Here is a 20,105-nt window from a genome sequence, read left to right as displayed (position 1 = left end):
CCAGCGTGGTGGCTCATGCCTATAATCCCAGCACTTTGGGAGGCCAAGGTGGGCGGATCATTTGAGGTCAGGAGTTCAAGACCAGCCTGACCAACATGATGAAACCCCATCTCTACTGAAAATACAAAAAATTAGCCAGGTATGGTAGCACATTCCTGTAGTCCCATCTACTTGGGAGGCTAAGGCAGGAGAATCGCTTGCACCTGGGAGGCAGAGGCGGAGGTTATAGTGAGCCGAGACTGCACCACTGCACTCCAGCTTGGGTGACAGAGCAAGACTCAGTCTCAAAAAAAAGAAAGAAAGAAAGAAAGAAAAGAGCCAAAGGAAGGCAGCTAGATCATATTTGGGTATATCATTATTTTATCTAGATTACCTACAAAGAAAATACATACTTTAAAAAAGATGTTTACCCATTCTCGTTCCAAAAATTAGAATCCTGAGCACCTAAGAACAAGTCATCCAAGAGGAGTTAAGATCACAAAGCCAGCCACTCAATGGTGGAGTAGAAACAAAACACAAGTTTCCTATAACCAACTTCTCCCCCTCTGTATTGAACATTGCTTCTTAAATACATATTTTAAACAAAACAATAGCATACCTAAGAAATTATCTTCATTCTTTAGTAGAAGTGGATTATGCTCCCACCCTCAGTTTTAAACGTGTGCTTAAACACACACACACACACACACACACACAGAGAAAATCACTTTTCCCCTTAATCTCTCTGTTTTATCCTACTGGTTTGACCTCCTATTGTACTGCTAGGCATTCTAATCTTAAGATCACATCACATCTTTTGTTAAACATTTTTCCTCTCATTGGTGTGATACTTCTTTTTTTTTTTTTTTTCTCCCTGAGATGAAGTCTTGCTCTGTCACCCAGGCTGGAGTGCAGTGGTGTGATCTTGGCTCACTGCAACCTCCGCCTCCTGGGTTCAAGCGATTCTCCTGCCTCAGCCTCCCAAGTAGCTGGGATTACAGGCACCCACCATCATGCGTGGCTAATTTTTATATTTTTAGTAGAGACAGGGTTTCACCATGTTGGCCAGGCTGGTCTTGAACTCCTGACCTCAGGCAATCTGCCTGCCTCGGCCTCCCAAAGTGCTGGGATTACATGCATGAGCCACTGAGCCTGGCCCGGTCTGATACTTTCTATACCCATTCATATAAATCTTCAGTTTACTACAGTGTTCACCAAAGGTATGTTGAAATCCCTCTTTTCCACTTTTTTTTATTATTCCCTGAAAGTATGTTGAACTCCTTTTTTCTCCTCTCAAATGGCTGAGGAGCTCAGACCAGCTAAAATCCAATCTTTTAATGTTTTGTTTTTTCAAATGATTTAATACCTAAAAGATCTGTGTATATTGCTGATACTCAGACTGAAAATGGACTAGTTGCTCTCTGGACACAGAGGCTTCTGGCCTTAGGAAAAGCCAGGGGATGAGGTAATTCCTTGGGTACTACAAAAACAAAAGGGAAAATCAAAGTTATAGTCATCATACAAAATAAACATAAACATGTTCTGTTATACTCTTTGCAGTTTAGTGAGGGTTCTTGTATTACTTACACTATTAATAATACCAGTTTACTGATTGCAGGGAAAGAAAACATAATTTGTCTGGTCAAGATATAATTTATATTTTAACTTTGCTAAAATGCACATATCTCCACACATCTGTACTTTAATAACAATGCATTATGAATAATACAATATGACAATATTCAATTAACTGTGAAATAAGGCTTCCAAGAGGTAATGAGGGGCATACATTCAGAAGCCTGCCTGTCCACCTGATATCCGGGAAGGGTCTACAGGGCAAAGATTGAACATCTTCCAAGAGGTTTCACAGGACAGGATTTATTGCTTTGGCAAATTTACCAGAGTCCAAGGTCTAGCCTTTGACCATGCAGGCTTAGAAATCAGATTTTGACAACACAGAAAGTACAGATGCATTTCTCAGGAGCCATGTACCCTTACACCTCCTCCCCCTCATTCACTTGACTCCAGTCTCCCGGTTTTTCTTGCTGTTTCTCCCACATGCCAAGCATGCCCCTGCCTCAGAGCCTGAGGACCAAGTGACTGCTTCCCAGGTGTTCATGTGCCTTGCCCTCACACTGCCTTCATGCCTCTGCTTAAATGCCCAATTCTTCCAAAGGAAAATACCTAGTTAGAAGCTATATTATTAATTTAATCATTGTGAAGCTTTCCTCCACTTTCAAAATTTAGGAGTTACAAAGTACATTTGTCAATGAAGGATTTTTACATGGTACCAATGTTGAACACAAGAATTTCTTAAAAACACAAAATACAATTCTCTATATAACAGCATACATTTTACTCTGAGTTTAAGCGTGAAGTGTTTGCCAACTAGTAAAAACCACATTTTGGAATAATAGGTTTTTTTCCTTGTAATTCTTTGTAATTAATAGAAAACTACCTTAGAATGGTTTATGTGAATAGTTACAGGCCTAAATTTAAATTTATAATCAAGTCAATCTGGACACTTAAACTGAAGATTTATCATAATGAAAAGAAAATGTGTTACTTAAAAGGCATTCTGTCATTTTCATTTATTTAGCCTGTTTTTTTTTTTTAACTCTGGTTTTCTGTTTCTTATTGCTTTTTATGATGATATAGTACTTTTGCCTTAGAACAGATTAAAGAAAATAGATGACACTTTAATTATTTGATACATAGTCTTCTATATTAGAGGAAAGAGTTTTACGCAACTAATTAAAATAAGTTTTGAGATTTTCTAGCATTGTATATATTTTAACACAATTCTCTTCCCCACCTTCTTTTGACAAGTAACTGAGCTGAAACTGTCACATTGAAATGGAAGTTCATTTGCAGTAGGAAAATAAACAAATATACCTTATCCCGTGATCTCAATATAATAGGAAAACTGATGAAAGAATATGAAATGACTGAATTCCTAATACCTTCAAAATTTTAAAATTCAAGTTATTATTGAATCTCTCCATATTACTCTTAAATTCTGTCTCAACTGGGACAATTCCAGGTAATTATTAAACATACCGAAGTGTTAAGGTAAAGCAATTAAAAGGCCCAATCTATCTGTCATATATTTAGGTTTAATAGTAAACTGTTGACAACTTCACAGACTCCAACACTGAAACCCTAGCCTCTCTCTCAGATTTGTTATATTTTATTTTTAGATGTAATCACTTCCCTCCGGTAAATGGTTAGTGACCACACGCGCAGGTCTGCACATGAGGAAACTAAAAAGGGAACCTTGCACTGTGAATCAGATACACAAGACACAAGAAGGGTCTCCTTCCAGGCCATGCCCAGTGTGTCATATTCTTCAATAATCCCTTTGACAGTGCTGTGCTGACATTTTCAATTAATGCAAACGATATTTGAAGTTAAGCAATTTCCATCACACGTTCAGTATGTGTTGCTTTACGAACACCCTCTATCAAATGGCATGATAAAAATAACATAATTTTTTTCTTTTATTAATTTCCCTTAATGCTTCATGTTAAGTGAATCTTGTTAGAGTTCAGATTAATTTTGAATTCATACTGTTGGGAAAATCATTCAGAAAGATTAATTCAGCAAAGTAAATTGGATAAGAATATATGCATTTTGGTAGTCCTATACATCATGTAACCTGATTAAAGAGTTGAGATACTAGAGCTACAAAAGCAAACATTCAGGGGAATCCCAAGATGGGGAACTGTTAGTTATGCAAGATGATTACGTTCTAGACATCTGCTGTATAATACCGTGTTTATAATTAACAGTACTGTGTTATACACTTAAACATTTGTTAAGAGGGCAGACTTCATGTTAAGTGTTCTTATCACAATTTTAAAAAGTTACTAAAGGTAAACAATAAAATAAAATAACAACAAAAAAAGGAACCTTGGCATAAAATGGTGCATAAAATGCAAGGTAACCAAATCAGGTGAAAGGAAAAAAAGAAAACCAAAATGTCTGTTAATTATCTCAAAGGTAAGTGTTTCTCTAAGAGTTTTCCTCAGATAATCCTGCATTATATTCATCTGTGGAACTTGTTAAAGATGTAAATTACTGAATCCCACCCCAGTATGACCTGCAAAATGGGGATATGTGAGAGGAGGACTCAGGAATCAAATACGTAAGGTGATTCTTTTTCACACTAAAATTGGAGAACTGTTTATTTAGGTCCTTCAAATCCTTGCTATCATCAAGAACATTTACTACCCACTAGCATGTGCCTAAAAACTGTCCCTATTTAACCAAAGATTAATTCTTCCTTCTAACTAAAAAAGTCCTGTCATCTCAGATTAAATTGTGAAGCACATTACCTGCTATATTTCTTTACAAAAAGAGACTCAGAAATTCCGAAGAGTAGAAATAGTACCAGAATAAACTCCGCTGCCCTGTGCATCTCCTTTCCTTTTTTACATATTGTAGTTGCCATGAGTCACAGCTGATTAATTTCTCATTGAAGAAAGAAAGTGTTTCCCCCCACAAATTGTATGACAGCCACAGGATGTCTTTTGTACAATAACAGAATATTTAAACTTTCATGTGGATTATTTTAGGAAATGCACCTTCTGCCAAATAATAAAAAATCATAATGACTTACATAACACTCTGAAAGATTATGATGTGTTAGATCTTTATGAGTAATTGTATTGTATGTGTGTCTCAAACTCAAAAGTCTCTACTAGAGTGGGTTTATACTTGTTTAGCAAAAATTATTGAAAAAATATTCAAAAGAATAGGCACAATAATACAGTCTCAGAATACATAATCATATGTGATTATCATCAGAATACATTATATGTGATTTTTTTGCATAGGAAAGATGAAGTTTCTCTTTCCCTAGCAAATGCCTTCTCCAATGTGTCTAATTCAACCTTGTAATATGAATTACATTTAGCTAAGTAACTTATACACACTCAATGTTCAAGAAAGGTCTTCCAAATTAACCACATAATCAATTTCAAAAAGCAGAGGTGAAGGTAAATATTTCAAATTTCCCTTAAGCCTTTTGGAAATATTTATGAAAAGACTGATAAATTTAATTGCAAATACTGTCTATTTAGTTAAAAAGTGCTCTAAAGATCTGTCAACCTTTTGTTTGCCTCATCTAAGATACTACAAAATGAACATATAATTAAACTACATTTCCTTTTATACCTCCTATCCAATTTTTCACTTTTACCTAATTAAGATTAGATATGTCCTTGTTAATCCTAATTAGTAATGAGTTTCCATACTTATAACTTGCATAATTATTGAAAAAGAAAGGGAAAGATATATAATGTCATATATACACACAGAGGCACACATGCATGTATGTATACTTGTAAATAATGAAGACGAAAGGAAGACATAGACTAATATACTATGCATATGAAAAAAAATGAGGTAATTTTAAGAATTCCTAATGTACATCATGGGAAGATCAATGGAAGAAAGCAATGAATTGTAATTCATTCTGTTATAGTAGATGCATCTATGGCCTTTTCAATCTTAACAAGATTTGTTTTAATGATTTAAAGGCTATAAATAACATTTGGTGATTAGGCAAAGAGTTGGCCTGGATACCTGTCTTGTCCCTAATGGTCACGGAAGTGGAAGCAGGAAGCAGGAACACTGACATCCAAAGCCAAAGTTTCCAAGGGCCAGTGAGTCTCATTGTGCCTTGAAACCATGTGAACAAGTGGCCACAGATCTGCAACAACAACAACAACAAAAATTTGAATCAAGTTTATTGTATGCAGCTCCTTTCAACATCTCCAGAAAATCTTACCAAAGCAAAAACAATCAATTTTACATCACATACCATCATATAACAGGATATATGATTATATATGCAACTGTGTATCTCAATATCTTAATCCGTATAACAGCTCTGAAAAGATGTTCAGATTAGTTTCTAGTTAGTTATTGATGTCGATACAGCTTCTTATCAGCTAAATTTTCTCTGCTTTTAAATTTTTTTAAGCAACTACGCTTACAGTGACACCTTTTTATTTTTAAAAATTGTGGTCAAATACACATAATATAAAATTTACATTCATAACCATTTTTAAATACACAGTTCAGTGGAATTAAATAAATTCATACTGCTGTGCAACCATCCCCACCATCTGCAGAACATTTTTCATTTTGCAAAACTGAAACTCTGTGCTCATTAAAAAAAATTTCCCATTTTCCTCTCCCCTAACTCCCAGCAGCCTTCATTCTACTTTCTTTCTCTATGAATTTGAGTAATCTAGGTACTTCATATAAGTGGAATCATTCAGTATTTGTATCTGTGTGACTTTATTTCACTTAACATATGTACTAAAGGTTCATCATGTTGTACATTGTGTCAGAACTTCCTCCTCTTTTAAAGCTGAATAATATTTCATTGTATGTATATACCACATTTGTTCATCTATTCATCCATCAATGGACATTTGGGTTGCTCCCATCTTTTGGCTATTGTGAATAATACTGCTATGAACATAGATATACAAATACCTGTTTGAGTCCCTGTTTTCAATTCTTTTGGGTATACACCCAGAATCAGAAGTAGAATTGCTAACAATAATTCTATTTTTAATTTTCTGAGAAACCAGACTACTGTTTTCTATAACAGCTGCACCATTTTCATTCTCACTAACAATGCACAAGGGCTCCAATTTCTCCATATCCTAGATAACGCTTGCTATTTTCTCTCTCTCTCTCTATATATATATATACATATAGGCTGGGCGTGGTGGTTCACGCCTGTAATCCCGGCACTTTGGGAGGCAAAGGCGGGCAGATCATGAGGTCAAGAGATTGAGAACATCCTGGCCAACATAGTGAAACCCCTTCTCTACTAAACATATAAAAAATTAGTCAGGTATGGTGACAGGCGCCTGTAGTCCCAGCTACTTGGGAGGCTGAGGCAGGAGAATCGCTTGAACCCGGGAGGCGGAGGTTGCAGTGAGCTGAGATCACACCACTGCACTCCAGCCTCGGCGACAGAGCGAGACTCCATCTCAAAAAAAAAAAAAAAAAAAAAATATATATATATATATATATATATATGATTACCATCCTAATGGGTGTCAGATGGTATCTCACTGTGGATATGATTTGCATCTCCCTAAGTATTAGTGATGTTGAACATCCTTTCAGGTGCTTACCAATCATTTATATATCTTCTTTGGAGACATGTCTATTCAACTCCTTGGCCCTTTGCCTTTTTTTTTCTGAGACAGAGTTTTGCTCTGTAGCCCTGGCTGGAGTGTAGTGCTATGATCTCGGCTCACTGCAACCTCCACTTCCAGGGTCTCGATTCAAGCAATTCTCCTGCCTCAGTCTCTCGAGTAGCTGGGATTACAGGCATGTGCCACCGTGCCCGGCTAATTTTTGTATTTTCATTAGAGATTGGGCCAGGCTGGTCCTGAACTCCTGACCTCGTGATCTGCCCACCTTGGCCTCCCAAAGTGCTGGGATTACAGGCATAAGCCACCATGCCCAGCCTCCTTTGCCCCTTTTTTAAATCCAGTTGTTTGTTTTAAGTTGCCTATGCTTTTTGCATTGTATAATAGACAATGATTCACATTATTAAAATATAATTTTATTATTCACAAGTCTGTTTTTTCTTCTGAATAATAGTTTTACATATTTTGGCTTAATTGATGTCATGTTTTCTATAAACTTAACTATGTTGTTATTGGATTGAATAACCACTCTTACTGAAGTGATTACTGCACATGTGAAAAGTAATCTTGCCTTATGTTTATAAAGAAAAAATGAATACATGTAATGCCTACCTCACCTGAGCCTGCTATTGACATTATATTTAATGTTAATGTATTACCTCCAATAATTGTTTGTCTTTCTGAATGTATACTTCTATTCCTTTGGTACTGAAATAAAAGATTTAGTCAATAGAACCCCTGTAATGGAAAACTTAAACATCATTTAAATTAATTTTTTTAGTGAAGCAACTAATGCAGAAATAAATTGCAAGCGAAAATATAATGGCTCCCTCCGTGTATTTGGTAATTGCAGTTTTATTAAAATAGCTATTCTAAGAGGTCCAAATATGCAAATAAATGCTATATCACTTACATGCATCGTTCAAAGTTTAATCAAGAGTCAAATATAAAAGAATTCATTATACCAGTGTCTAAATTCTATCGCTAGACAGTCTTTAGAAAAAAACTAAAGCCACCATCTTCTTTGTGTGTGCCAAATAAGACCAGCATTTTAAAATTAATTCAAGATTTCAGATCTTTCTGGATGAATAGCTAGAAGCAGCAATTGCAATATTAAAACTGTACGTGTAGTTCTAAATATCAAACAGCTGGTTTTAAGCCTTATTTCTTTTGAATTCTCTCATCTAGATATAGTCTCAATCGTCACATGATTTTGCAAAGTTATCCTAGCTATTATTTCAAATCAGTTGGTAGCTGTTAAAGAAATTAATTCTATTTCAAAGGAATGAACTCATAAACAGTGATCTGATTTTTAGAGAAATCCATGGTTATATTTTTAACCAAAAGTGATTTCTATCAGTTGATAAATTAGTCGTTTGGCACAGTGGTGACAATCATGGCTTCATGTCTGGACTCTGCTAGTTGTGGAGAAGCTATGTACCTTCTCTAAGCCTTAATTTATTCATCTTCAAATTGGAAATAATACTAGGAATAAATTATTTAATGCATGTGTATTATATGGGGCCTTAACCTAGTCAATATTCAAAAGGTACCTGAAATTATAATTGTTTGCTTTACATATTAACAAACAATAATTGGAAAAATTTAGTTACACCTGTCTCTTCAGCTTAAGGTTGACACTGATATTTGGACAATGGAGAAGCATCAAAGCAGGCTAGAAATTTCTGTTCACTGAAGCTTTGGTCCCTGGTACAACAACAAAGAACCAGAGGGCTACAAAGCTATAAGCATATGAATTCGATCTTGACATCTCCTAATTACTTCCTTGAGCCACTTAGCTTCTATCTCATTTATCCAAAGTATTTGCAGAATATAAGATTTATGGTCAGTTAACTAAATGTTCTAGTTATTGAAGAATTGCCATTCTACTATCCTGAAATGTATCTCACCAAGTTCAGCAGGAACTTAAAAGAAGAATCCTTTTCTCTTCCCTTCTTCAATTCTTAGTGGCACTTCCAGTAGCCGACTATTCTTTCCTTCCTAAAACCCTCTTTTATTGGCCTCCCTGATTTGACACTCTCTGGGATTTCCTTGTAAATATTCTCAGACCTTTCTTCTATCTGATGTCTTAATATTGGGATCTGTGAGCCCTCCTGTCCTCTCTTTATAATGTCTCCTTAGGTGATGTCACCATTCTCTTGGCTTTAAATATTATCTGTAAGATGATTAATCTAAAATTTACATCTTCCATCCAGTCCTCTTCACTGAACTTTAGGCTGTGTATCCAGCTGCCTATTCAAAATTCCCTCTTAGATGTCACACAGATATCTGTAACTTAATACATCCAAATAAACTCCTGATTTCCAACCACAACTTGCTCTTCTCATGCTCTTCCCAGTCTCAGTAATTACTACCCATTAAAATGCTCAAACCAGAAATCCAAGGACCCCATTGATTCTTCTGTCTTCTTTATCCCCATCTCCTACTTCCAAACCATCAACAAGTCATGTCAAGGGTTACCCCAAACACATCTCACATCCACTTATTTCTCTTATTTCTCTGCCACTACCCTAGTTCAGATCACCCTGGTCTAGACCTCTCAACAGCTTCCTAACTGGTTTCCTCCATCCATTACTGAATTCTGAACACAATTATTCTGTACATAGCAGTAGAGAACTTTTCTTGAAATGAAAGTTGGATCATGTCACTTCCTTGCTTCAAACCTTTTAATGGTTTCCCATTGTACTTTGAATGTAGTCCAAAAGCTGTTCTACAGTCTAGAAGTCCCAAATAACTGGGCCCTTATCCATGTCTCCAGCCTCATTTGGTACTATTCTTTCCAGTGATGTCCTGTATGTGAAATTGTCAGGCTGTTTTCAACCTCAAGGCTTTTGTGTATGCTGTTTCCTCATCCTGGAACATTCTGTGTCTTGTTCATCCTTCAGTTTTCAATTTAAATGTTACTATGTGGAAAAGCCCTTACCTGACCAAGAAGCACATTAGTCTCTAGCTTAGACATTATTTTTTCTGTATACATATGTTTATTGCTCCCCACTCAACTCTAAGTTTCATGAGAGCAGGTGCTATATCTGTCTTGTCCATCAGTATATCCCAGGTGCCTTGCACAGTACTTGGAAAATCAGAGACTCAATAAATTATGTTTGTTGAATTTTTAAAAAGTAAGAGACTGCCAATTTACAAATCTTGAGATACAGTGAAATATACTTATTTTGGAATCTGTAGTGATCATTCAATATTTAAAAATAATTCTTAAGGCATTACAAGATTTTATAATCTTTCAAGGGTCATTATCATGAATATTATTTCTCTTTGCACATTTCTTTTTTTTTTTTTTTTTTTTTGAGACGGAGTCTTGCACTGTTGCCCAGGCTGGAGTGCAGTGGCATGATCTCAGCTCACTGCAAGCTCCGCCTCCCGGGTTCATGCCATTCTCCTGCCTCAGCCTCCCGAGGAGCTGGGACTACAGGCATCCGCCACCACGCCCAGCTAATTTTTTGTATTTTTAGTAGAGATGGGGTTTCACCATGTTAGCCAGGATGGTCTTGATCTCTTGACCTCATGATCTGCCTGCCTCGGCCTCCCAAAGTGCTGGGATTACAGGCGTGAGCCACCACGCCGGCCTCTCTTTGCACATTTCTAAAATGTGTTCACTATTTGAGGGTTCTATTGCTCCATTACTGATAAAATGGAAGTGTAGACCACTCAGCTAGAAACATTTGAAAAACTTTTCATCAAGGTCTCACAATAAATCCTTGTATGTGTTTTAAAAACAAATTGTTCAGATCTTAAACCTTGCTGGAGGCACTAGCAGGTTGACCTCAACAAAACTGACAAGGGCAAAGTTTCCCTTGGGTCTTTCTGAACCTCTCTTTTTCCTGACCAGAAACCTCTCACCATTCCCAGACACCTGCTGTTCTCAGGCTGCTTCTTGATGCTCTAAACACACCTCTGGTACCTTCCCTGGATTTCTAAATTATTGACTTTGTCCACAACCTCCTTCCTCATCAAAACTTGCCACGTTTCCTTCCTGTCCCCGCAGGTCCCAGCTAGGTGATTATCAAGACAGATTTACAAATGAATCAAAGCCAACGTTATCACACTTTAATGTGTTGCTCCTCCCAGATAAAAGTTAAGCTATAATATAGATCTTTAATGCGTTCTCAATGGAGTGGCTAATGAAGAACCTCAAGCTAATATATGTGGATCCTGAGGTTTCTTAAGGCCCTCAATTTTTTTTCTCAAACTTGTCCAAAGACGGCTCACAATACATGTTAAGAAGGCTATGGAGAATATTAGTGCTATGATTTGAATGTGTTGCCCAAATTTCATGTGTTAGAAACTTAATCCCCAATGTCACAGTATTAAGAGGTTATCATGAGGGTGGGTCTGTTATAAAAGCCAGTTTGGCTCTCAGTGTGCACCTCCTGCCTTCTGCCATGTTATGACACAGCACAAAGGCCCCCACCAGATACAGCTGCCTGGTCTTGAACTGTTCAGCCTCCAGAACTGTGAGCCAAAATAAACCTCTTTTATTTGTAAGTTACCCAGTCTTAGGTATTGTGTTATTGCAACAGAAAATGAACTAAGACAATTGGTCACATATGGTCTCATTTTCTGAAGTAGAATTTATTTTATATATTATATTTTATTTTAATACTAATAGTAACTAGAGAGGCAGCCACCCAAAACATTAACAGGGTGCAGGGCAAGAGGTCTGTGTACCATATGTTTAAATATTTGAAAGTGAAAATAAAGCTAATAACACTGATAAAAAATATGTTTTCTCATTTTACTTCAGCAAATACCTTCATAAAGTATTGAAAGCCCATGTCAAGTTAGAATGTAACAGAGCAGGTGATATGGGATGAGTCAGCCTCTGGCCTGAACCAAAGTTCATCCCTCATTTTTTTTTCATTCTTGGGTCCATCTGCAGCTTGAAAGGCCTCACACACACTTATGTAAATATGCCAGTAAGTCAAAGCTCTGTCCACAATGCCTGCAAACAGCTACCTCTTGACCATTCCTTGGGCCTAGGAGTGTTTACACCTGTGGTCTTTCCCTGGGAAGATGGACCCAAGGACAGAGTCTGTTGGACTCTGCAGGGGGTTAAGGGTCATTTTTTTTTCTGGGAATATCAGGATCTTGGCTATCCAGAGACCAGTCTAGAAGCTCAGGTTTTAGATGGGCAGATCCCCTCAGGTCTGTAAATTCCTAACCCTGAGAGCAGGTGCACATCCAGAGTTGGGTGTTCTAAAATGTATGGTCCAGAGCAGGCCTAATGTTGGTACTGAAGACAGGTATCAGATCCCATACTACAGAAAAAAAACACTAAAGCTCATAGAATAATCTCAAAGCCTGGGATTCAAGTCCAAGACTGCCTGACTAAAATGCTTTTACTGTTATACCTTAATGTTTTCTCTCAGGATGTGGGACAGACATATCACATTCCTATATGCATTCTCTTAAATTTTCAGTTATTTCTATCAAGATTCTGGCCAGACCCCAGAGAGTTTTCCAGTGCTACAAAGCACCAAAGTCACAATGGTGAGTGTGCCCAGCACTGGCAGTCTTGAGTAGACAACACTGATGGAGCCTATAAAGCCTTAAAATCATTCAGACAGCCCTCCCTGTAATATATTTCTTATGGCAACAAAGAGAGAATAAATGGCTGAAGGCCTAGCCCTAACCTCTACCCCATCCCATTATTCTCACCATTGTTTGTCATATGGAATAATTTTGGGTACCAGTTGGGTAAGTGAATTTTTAAAAGTCATTGTCCCTTCAACTTCCTTAATCAAGCTCTTGAAATCATTAAGGCACCTATCCAAACCAAGTATATTTGAATAAGGATATAGATTTTTTTAAGTTCTTATTAATCTTTATTTGTATATAGAGAACACAAAATGAATAGAGAGGGACATTAGGAAACCTTAATCATTACTCATTACCATTAATCATAGGCATTAGGAAACCTCATCCTATCAATAGATATTCTATTGATACCTATTGATATCCTATTAATACCTGGCCTATAGATATCCTATTGATACCTATTGATAGGATGAGGTTTCCAGTATATAACAATCACTGGGGATAAACCAGTGAGCCAAATAGGGAAAGTCCATTGTGGCAGTCTGGTCACAGAGCTCAAAAATAAACAAACATCATGTTTTCTTTGAGAGAGAGACACTAAGAAGTAAAACAAAAACAAAAACAAAACCCATCACTAAGAATAACATGTAGGGCCGGACATGGTGGCTTACACTTATAATCCCAGCACTTTGGGAGGCCAAGGCAGGCAGATTGCCTGATGTCAGGCGTTCGAGACAAGTCTGGCCAATATGGCGAAACCCCGTCTCTACCAAAAATACAAAAGTTAGCCAGGCGTGGTGACAGGCACCGGTAGTCCCAGCTACTTGGGAGGCTGAGGTAGGAGAATCGCTTGAACCCGGGAGGCGGAGGTTGCAGTGAGCTGAGATCATAGCACTGCACTCTAGCCTGGGTGACAAAGTAAGACTCTGTCTCAAAAAAAAGAAAAAAAAAAAAAAAAAAAAAAGATGGGCTTGCTAAATAGATGGTCAGGAGCCTCTCAGCACCAGCTTTTGAGTGAGCCAAATCAAATCTGCCTGTGAATCATTAATATTTTTACTGTTATGCCATCTAACTATTTAAAGTGTTCTTTGTACATCTTTGAAACTTGGTGTTAGGTAAAAAAGGTCAGAGTGTTAAAGCCAACACCAAAATAGAAAATAATATGTAAAGGACACATGAAAAAAGAGAGAAAGAGGAGGAAATACAAAGAGAATACTTATTTGCTTTACATAGGTTGTTACATTTAATGTACACGGCATCTCAACTCTCAAAAAAGTAGATGTAATTTGTTAAATGACTCAAATAACTTATGTTTTCAGAGCATTTATTATGAAGGGAAATAATGCGTGACTGTGTAGGAGGTTGATTTTCAAATCAAAACTTCTTGACCACCATCCAGTATGCCTATACATACATAACTCCACCAGGAAAATCTGGTCATACTGTTATGAAGTGACACATTGTGTAAATAAGCAAAAACAACAGGTGTTACACATCTGTTCTTTCACCAATCTTTAGAATCTATCTTTAGTGAAGCTATAGTAGGGTCTGTAAACTATTAGAGAAAACTAGCTGAAGAGCCAAGCCTACAGAATAAAAAATTCAAGCCAATAATCAGGTAAAATATCCCTAAGAGTTTAGGACTAGGTCTGGCATTATTTCATAATTTTATCAGTGGCTGGAGTAATGAAATTGAAGTAAATGTGCAGATGTCTTTTGCAATTTAGGCAAAGTTTCTACCCTCATTATATTCTACAGAAACCTCATGACCTACACATTTTAATTACAGGCATCATCATTAACTTAGGAACTCAAGTTAAAAATTTCAAAATCATCTTCCATTTATTTACCCCCTCCCCATATCAAATCTCTGTCAAAGTCTATCAAATTTACTTGTAAATGTCTTTTGAATCCCTACCAACTTTCTCATCCTCACTGAAACTGCCTTAGTTCACATTTTTACCATTCCTAATCTGGAAAACTGCGGTAGACTCCTAACTGGATTCCTGTCCTCTGTCTTGTTTCCTTTATTTTCACCTCCTAACTTCTCAAGAATTCTATTTCTAAAACAAAGATCTAGTCACTTAACTGCCCTGCTCAAAGTTTTCTGGTGGCTCTTCATTGCCCACTCCAAAGTGAGGCACGCAAGGCTCTTTTACAGTGGGGTCTTAACTCATCTGTCCAACCACCTGTCTGGCTACCACTTTCCAAATACCCTTCGCCATCAAATTATTACCGATTCACAGGTTTCTGCACATGCTTTTTTGGCTGCTGGAAAGTCCTTCCAATCCTCTCCAATCTGGAAAACACTTACTCTGCCTTCAATGTGTAGCTCAAATGCCATGTCCTCTGTGAAGTCTGTGAGAATCATACCAGGAAGAGTTCACTACCCACTGTCCTGTGATCCAACAGAGCTCAATACCCACTTATGCTTCTGCACACTTTATACTGCACTGCTGTAACTCCTTTGTACTCTGTCTCTTTCCTATATTGCACATCTTGGAGGAAACAGATTGTATTTTATCTGTGTCTTCTTTAAACTTGACATTTAGTAGGTATTCATGTTATCAATCTGTAGAATGATACGGTCTAAGGCAATACATTTGGACTAAAAATAAACAAATGAAAGGTTGGGAACCACTAAGTGATATAGACAGGTATGGGCTTAACATCTGTAGCATGATGTGCATGAAGAAAAGAATGATGGAGAAATAGAGTACAAATTACTAGAAGAAAGCTCAGTGAACATAATTTCAGTTACTTAGTGGGACAAAAAATAGTACTATTGAAGTTGCTCTCTGCCTCCACAGAAAGCATACTCCCTAGTTCCCAATGTTTGTACTATGAAATATGTCCAACTCTATCACGTTTCCTCAGTTTTGTTATTTTTTCTATTACTTCCAAACTAGTGTCTAAATCCAGAAGGTCTCAAACCTGGGATTTCCTTTGAGCACACTTAACCTATTCTCTCCCTTCTCACCAACTTGTCTGTTTTACCCACTCACTTCTCTGAACTATGATTTCTTTCCATCAACTTTTCCAGGACCATTCTCAATTTCAACCATCACCACTGACCTACTTTTTTTTTTTTTTTTTTTTAGACGGGAGTCTTGTTCTGTGGCCTAGACTGGAGTGCAGTGGCGGGATCTCGGCTCACTGCAAGCTCCGCCTCCTGGGTTCACGCCATTCTCCTGCCTCAACCTCCCGAGTAGCTGGGACTACAGGCACCCACCACCACGTCCGGCTAATTTTTTGTATTTTTAGTAGAGATGGGGTTTCACTGTGTTAGCCAGGATGGTCTCGATCTCCTGACCTTGTGATCCACCCGCCTCGGCCTCCCAAAGTGCTGGGATTACAGGCGTGAGCCACCACGCCCGGCCCCCATTTTTTTCTGATTACAATTCTCTTGCTCTGTTGTTTTCCACATATATAATATCATCTTAAGTTAATATATAATATATGGACATATTTTCAAATTCATACATTTTTCCTATTTCTTTTATCAATTTGAAGGGCTCTACTAGTTTTCTGATCGAATAATCTTATGCCTTCACAATTCCTTTTGATTTCTCTTAAAGAGAGGAGGTCAGAAATCCTTTGCGCTTCATAACATATGCATAGATAACAGAGGCCTAATAGTCCACTCTGCATTCATCATCTTTCTATCAAATTTAATATGCAACTTGCTCACCTGATTATTTTATTATTGGCTTACAAAATAACACCCTAAAAAGCCCGTTGCTTCTTAGCCTCTCCTTTCCAATCTCTCCTTGGCAGGTGCTATCTGCTCTACCCATCTCAGATTTCACCCCGCTTGGATTCTCTGTCTTACTAGGCACATGACTGTTTGTTCCCACCTCTAAGCCTTCACGCATGCAATTCCTTCTGGCTGGAATGCCCTCCCTGCTGGATCTCTTCTGCTAAGCAAGTTACTCTCTGCCTGTTTAAGATGTACATCCTCAATGTGGCCTGCCTCAGATGACTCAACTCTGGTCCTATTCATTCTGGGTTTTTTTTTTTTTTTTTTTTCCCAGCATCTTTTCAGGGTTATATATTAGCATCTCTATAGCCCTGCTTCCTTGCATTTCCGTTTATTTTTCATTCTTCACTTGAATTTTCATTTGTGATGCCACTTAGTCACACTACCATGGTTTCTAACTTCATATCTTCTTCCGCCTCTAGAACCATTGACTCTGTGTACCCACATTGGCATTTCTGCCTGCTGGAGAAAATAAACTAAAATTGCAGCAAGAGAGATTAAACTGGAGGACCAGAAAGTAGATGGAAATTTTCCATTTTTGGAAAATACCATCAGCTCCCATCTGTTTTGGATGGTTTTCTAGGATGAGAATGATTCAGATATAGAGATGATGTCCCAATTGTGATAATAATCACATTTGGGTTTCTTTCACCTTTTTGCTCTTTCTTGGACCTGTCCATTTCAGTTTCAGGTTCACTTTCTTGCTCTTTTGCCACGCTGTCTCTCTCTTTTCCCAGGAAACTCCACTTAGGTCCCTTACCACTTAGAGAGCTCAGGTAGGACAAAACGTAATGGAAGCACCTGCCAGTTACTTTCTCCATTTTCTATCCCCTAGAGAGAGCATAAACTTTCTACCTCTGGGGGTCACCCGCCTCTTTTTCATCCTGAAGAGATATTCCTACACAAAAACCCTGTCAGCCCTCCACAGGAAGGGGCATTTATGCATGTTTTTCACCACTGGAATACCTAAATATCTCAGCTTTGCAGGCCCATATCAAAGATCTCTCTACTTAGAGAGGGTCCTGCAAGTTTCCCACCAGTCAACAACAAGGAGATGCTAAGACAACACATACGAGCAGGGGCTTTTTTCTTTCTTTTTTTCCCTTTAGTCTCCTAAAGAATTATCGTGGTGTTTGATTTGGGCAGAGAAGGAGGCGTCGGTGTTCTCTCTTTTTTTTTGGGGGGGGGGGCGGGTAGGTGGTTGAAAATAGGTATTGGAGTGCTTTTGTTTCATCTCCTCCATTAACAGGCAGATGTAAATTCCCCTAGAGCAGAGCGATTATCCTCACATCTTAATCCTCCTCAGACTTATCCAAGCATAAGATGGGACTGAGTCGTCTTGGAATTAGGGGTTGAGGGAGGTGGCACAATTTATTTCCCTTACCCTTCCATCTCCCAATCTCAAGTCGTGGCTCATGATCACTCCCTTGCCTCTATTTCCGGATTGTTCTATTGAAGCTACTCATTATCAGCATTCTGGACCCTCCTCATTTTGCTCTGCAGCCCACTGTCCCCTGAGGCTGACAAGGCACGCTGGTCCCCTCTGCCTCTTCACCTTCTCATCAAATGAAGCTCCTCTGGGGCTCCTAGGTCACTCGCCTGTCCCCCAGCTCCTCTGCCCACCCTTCTTCCGGCTTCCCGCTCCCTCGGTAACCTCTAAGGGGGTTCGCTTACGCGCCCGCCTGCTCTCGGGGAGCTAGCGTGCCCGACGGCGTGCTTGGTTCCGGGCCAACAAACTTCCTCGCGACCCTGCAGCGCCTTAGCTGGGCCGCCCGGCGCCGCCTCCTTGCTCCCGGCCGCGGTGGCGGCGGCGCGGGCGCGCTCTCGGTGGTGGCCGCGGGACTCTGACAGCGGAGGCGGCGGAGGCTGGGGCCGCGTCTTCCTCGCGCGGCTACTGGGACGTTCCCGCGGCGGCGACGGCGGCAGTGGCTGCAGCGAGGACGGCGGGGACGGCGGCGGCGCTCTGGCCGGCCGCGCTGCGCATGCTGCAGGGTAATTAAGGAACACGGCAGAACGCTCCGGGACGTGGCGGGGCTGCAATCCCGGAATCCCCGCCCGCGCCCGCGCCGCTCCCCAGAAGCCGCACTTGGGAGAAATACCCGCATGTGGAGTAGGTAACCCCGGGCCCGAGGGCAGCGCAGCGGAACCCCGCGTCTCTTAGCTTATGCCCCTTAACTGGCTCCCTCGCTTCCAGGGCTAACACCGTCAAAAAAAAAAAGCGCTCTAACGGCATGAATTGATAGTGAGTTTGTTTTGCTCCTTTAACCCCTCATTTTTTTTGTAATGTATTTGATGTCTGTCCCTACCCGCATCAGCAGTGCTCATAGTTCCGCTTCACAGACACACATAGCCAGAAAAACCACCTAGAACTTAAGTGTAGTGCATGAAGCCTGCATCATGTGAACATAGGAACACGAACTACATGATATGTAGCACATGAGGGTGGCCGTCTCCTGCCAAACGTTTTTGGTCCCGTCCTTAAAGCACCTATGGGAACGTATGCAGGTGTGCATTATGTATCCACCTAAACGTATTTCCATGTGTAGCACAGTTTTTACATTTTCTTGAAAAGCAGATACACACAGATAACCAGAAACACGAGCAGATGACATAGCCCGGGCATGTGTGAGAGGGCAAGTGCAGGGCCGGTCGCAAAGCCGCGCAGCTTACCTTGAATTCGTGTTTGAGCCCCTCAGAGGCGCAGTGGAGTCCGGACAGGGCTGCGGCACCGCCGAGGAGTGAGCTCCCTGCGAGTGGGGAAGGGGGACGCATCTCTGCCCTTATTAGTCTCTCCCAGTGTGACCCTCCCACTCCGCGAGGACAGAGGACTCTGCAAGAAGGTACTCAGCCAACTCAGGCACAGGTTTTCTTTAATGACAGCAATGTCGCCTTAGAGCTGGGAGTAATGCCTTTCAGGTTTATGCTTTACTAGCAGTTTCACAGATAAAATGACGGTTGGATGCAGATGCCTAGAGTTTCTCACTTCTGATCATGAAGTGTCTTTAGAGTATTATTGTATGTGGCAAACGTTCACAAGTAGGTAATTGGCTTTTTAACGATTGAGCTAAGATATCATTTATGTTTCATTTTTTCACTTTTATGTCAAGAGTGTATATAAAGTTAATTAAGGCAGTCTGCCCACCTTCTCATCACGCTCATATGTAAACGTTTGTGTGGCTTGGGTTTTCTTAGTGTCCAAGAAGTATTTTGTGATTTTAAATACATCTTTCCATGTATTGGTGCTTCCAATCTTGGCTTTTGAACTCTTTGGGGATCCCTTTGAATATGTGAAGGTGTCATTTTCCTGCAGATTTCTGTGTAGGTCCATGTATGTGTGTGTAGAGGGAGAGAATATGTATATGTTTGTAGGCATATGTAGTAGGTTTATATACATATATAGGAGGTATATATGGATATTTGTAGGCATATTTATTTGTAGTTATATATGTATGTGTATATATATAATTTATATATCTATATATAAATTTACAATATATGTATATATACCTATACATGTGTATATATAGTGTATGGATATATAGTAAATTTATATATGTATACATATAGTGTATGCATATGTATGTGTATATATGAAAAAAAGAATGATT

The 20,105-nt window shown here is 39.1% G+C and overlaps 1 protein-coding gene across 1 annotated transcript in view; it reads right to left on the bottom strand.

Moving 5' to 3' along the window:
- The window catches only part of COL19A1 (collagen type XIX alpha 1 chain), a 330,775-nt gene extending 311,529 nt beyond the window's left edge, over positions 1–19,246 (bottom strand). Inside the window, exons 1-2 of the mRNA XM_025382187.1 lie at positions 19,168–19,246; positions 5,569–5,695 (exon numbers count right to left, since the gene is read on the bottom strand). Of these exons, the coding sequence (XP_025237972.1) occupies positions 5,569–5,659 (91 nt within the window). The 5' untranslated portion in view covers positions 5,660–5,695; positions 19,168–19,246. The remainder of the gene's footprint in view (positions 1–5,568; positions 5,696–19,167) is intronic.
- Positions 19,247–20,105: the final 859 nt, after the last annotated feature.

This window comes from Theropithecus gelada, chromosome 4, assembly GCF_003255815.1.
Source record: "Theropithecus gelada isolate Dixy chromosome 4, Tgel_1.0, whole genome shotgun sequence".
NCBI lineage: Eukaryota > Metazoa > Chordata > Mammalia > Primates > Cercopithecidae > Theropithecus > Theropithecus gelada.
Note: the sequence above shows the minus strand (reverse complement) of the source record. Positions and strands in the feature narration are given on the sequence as shown.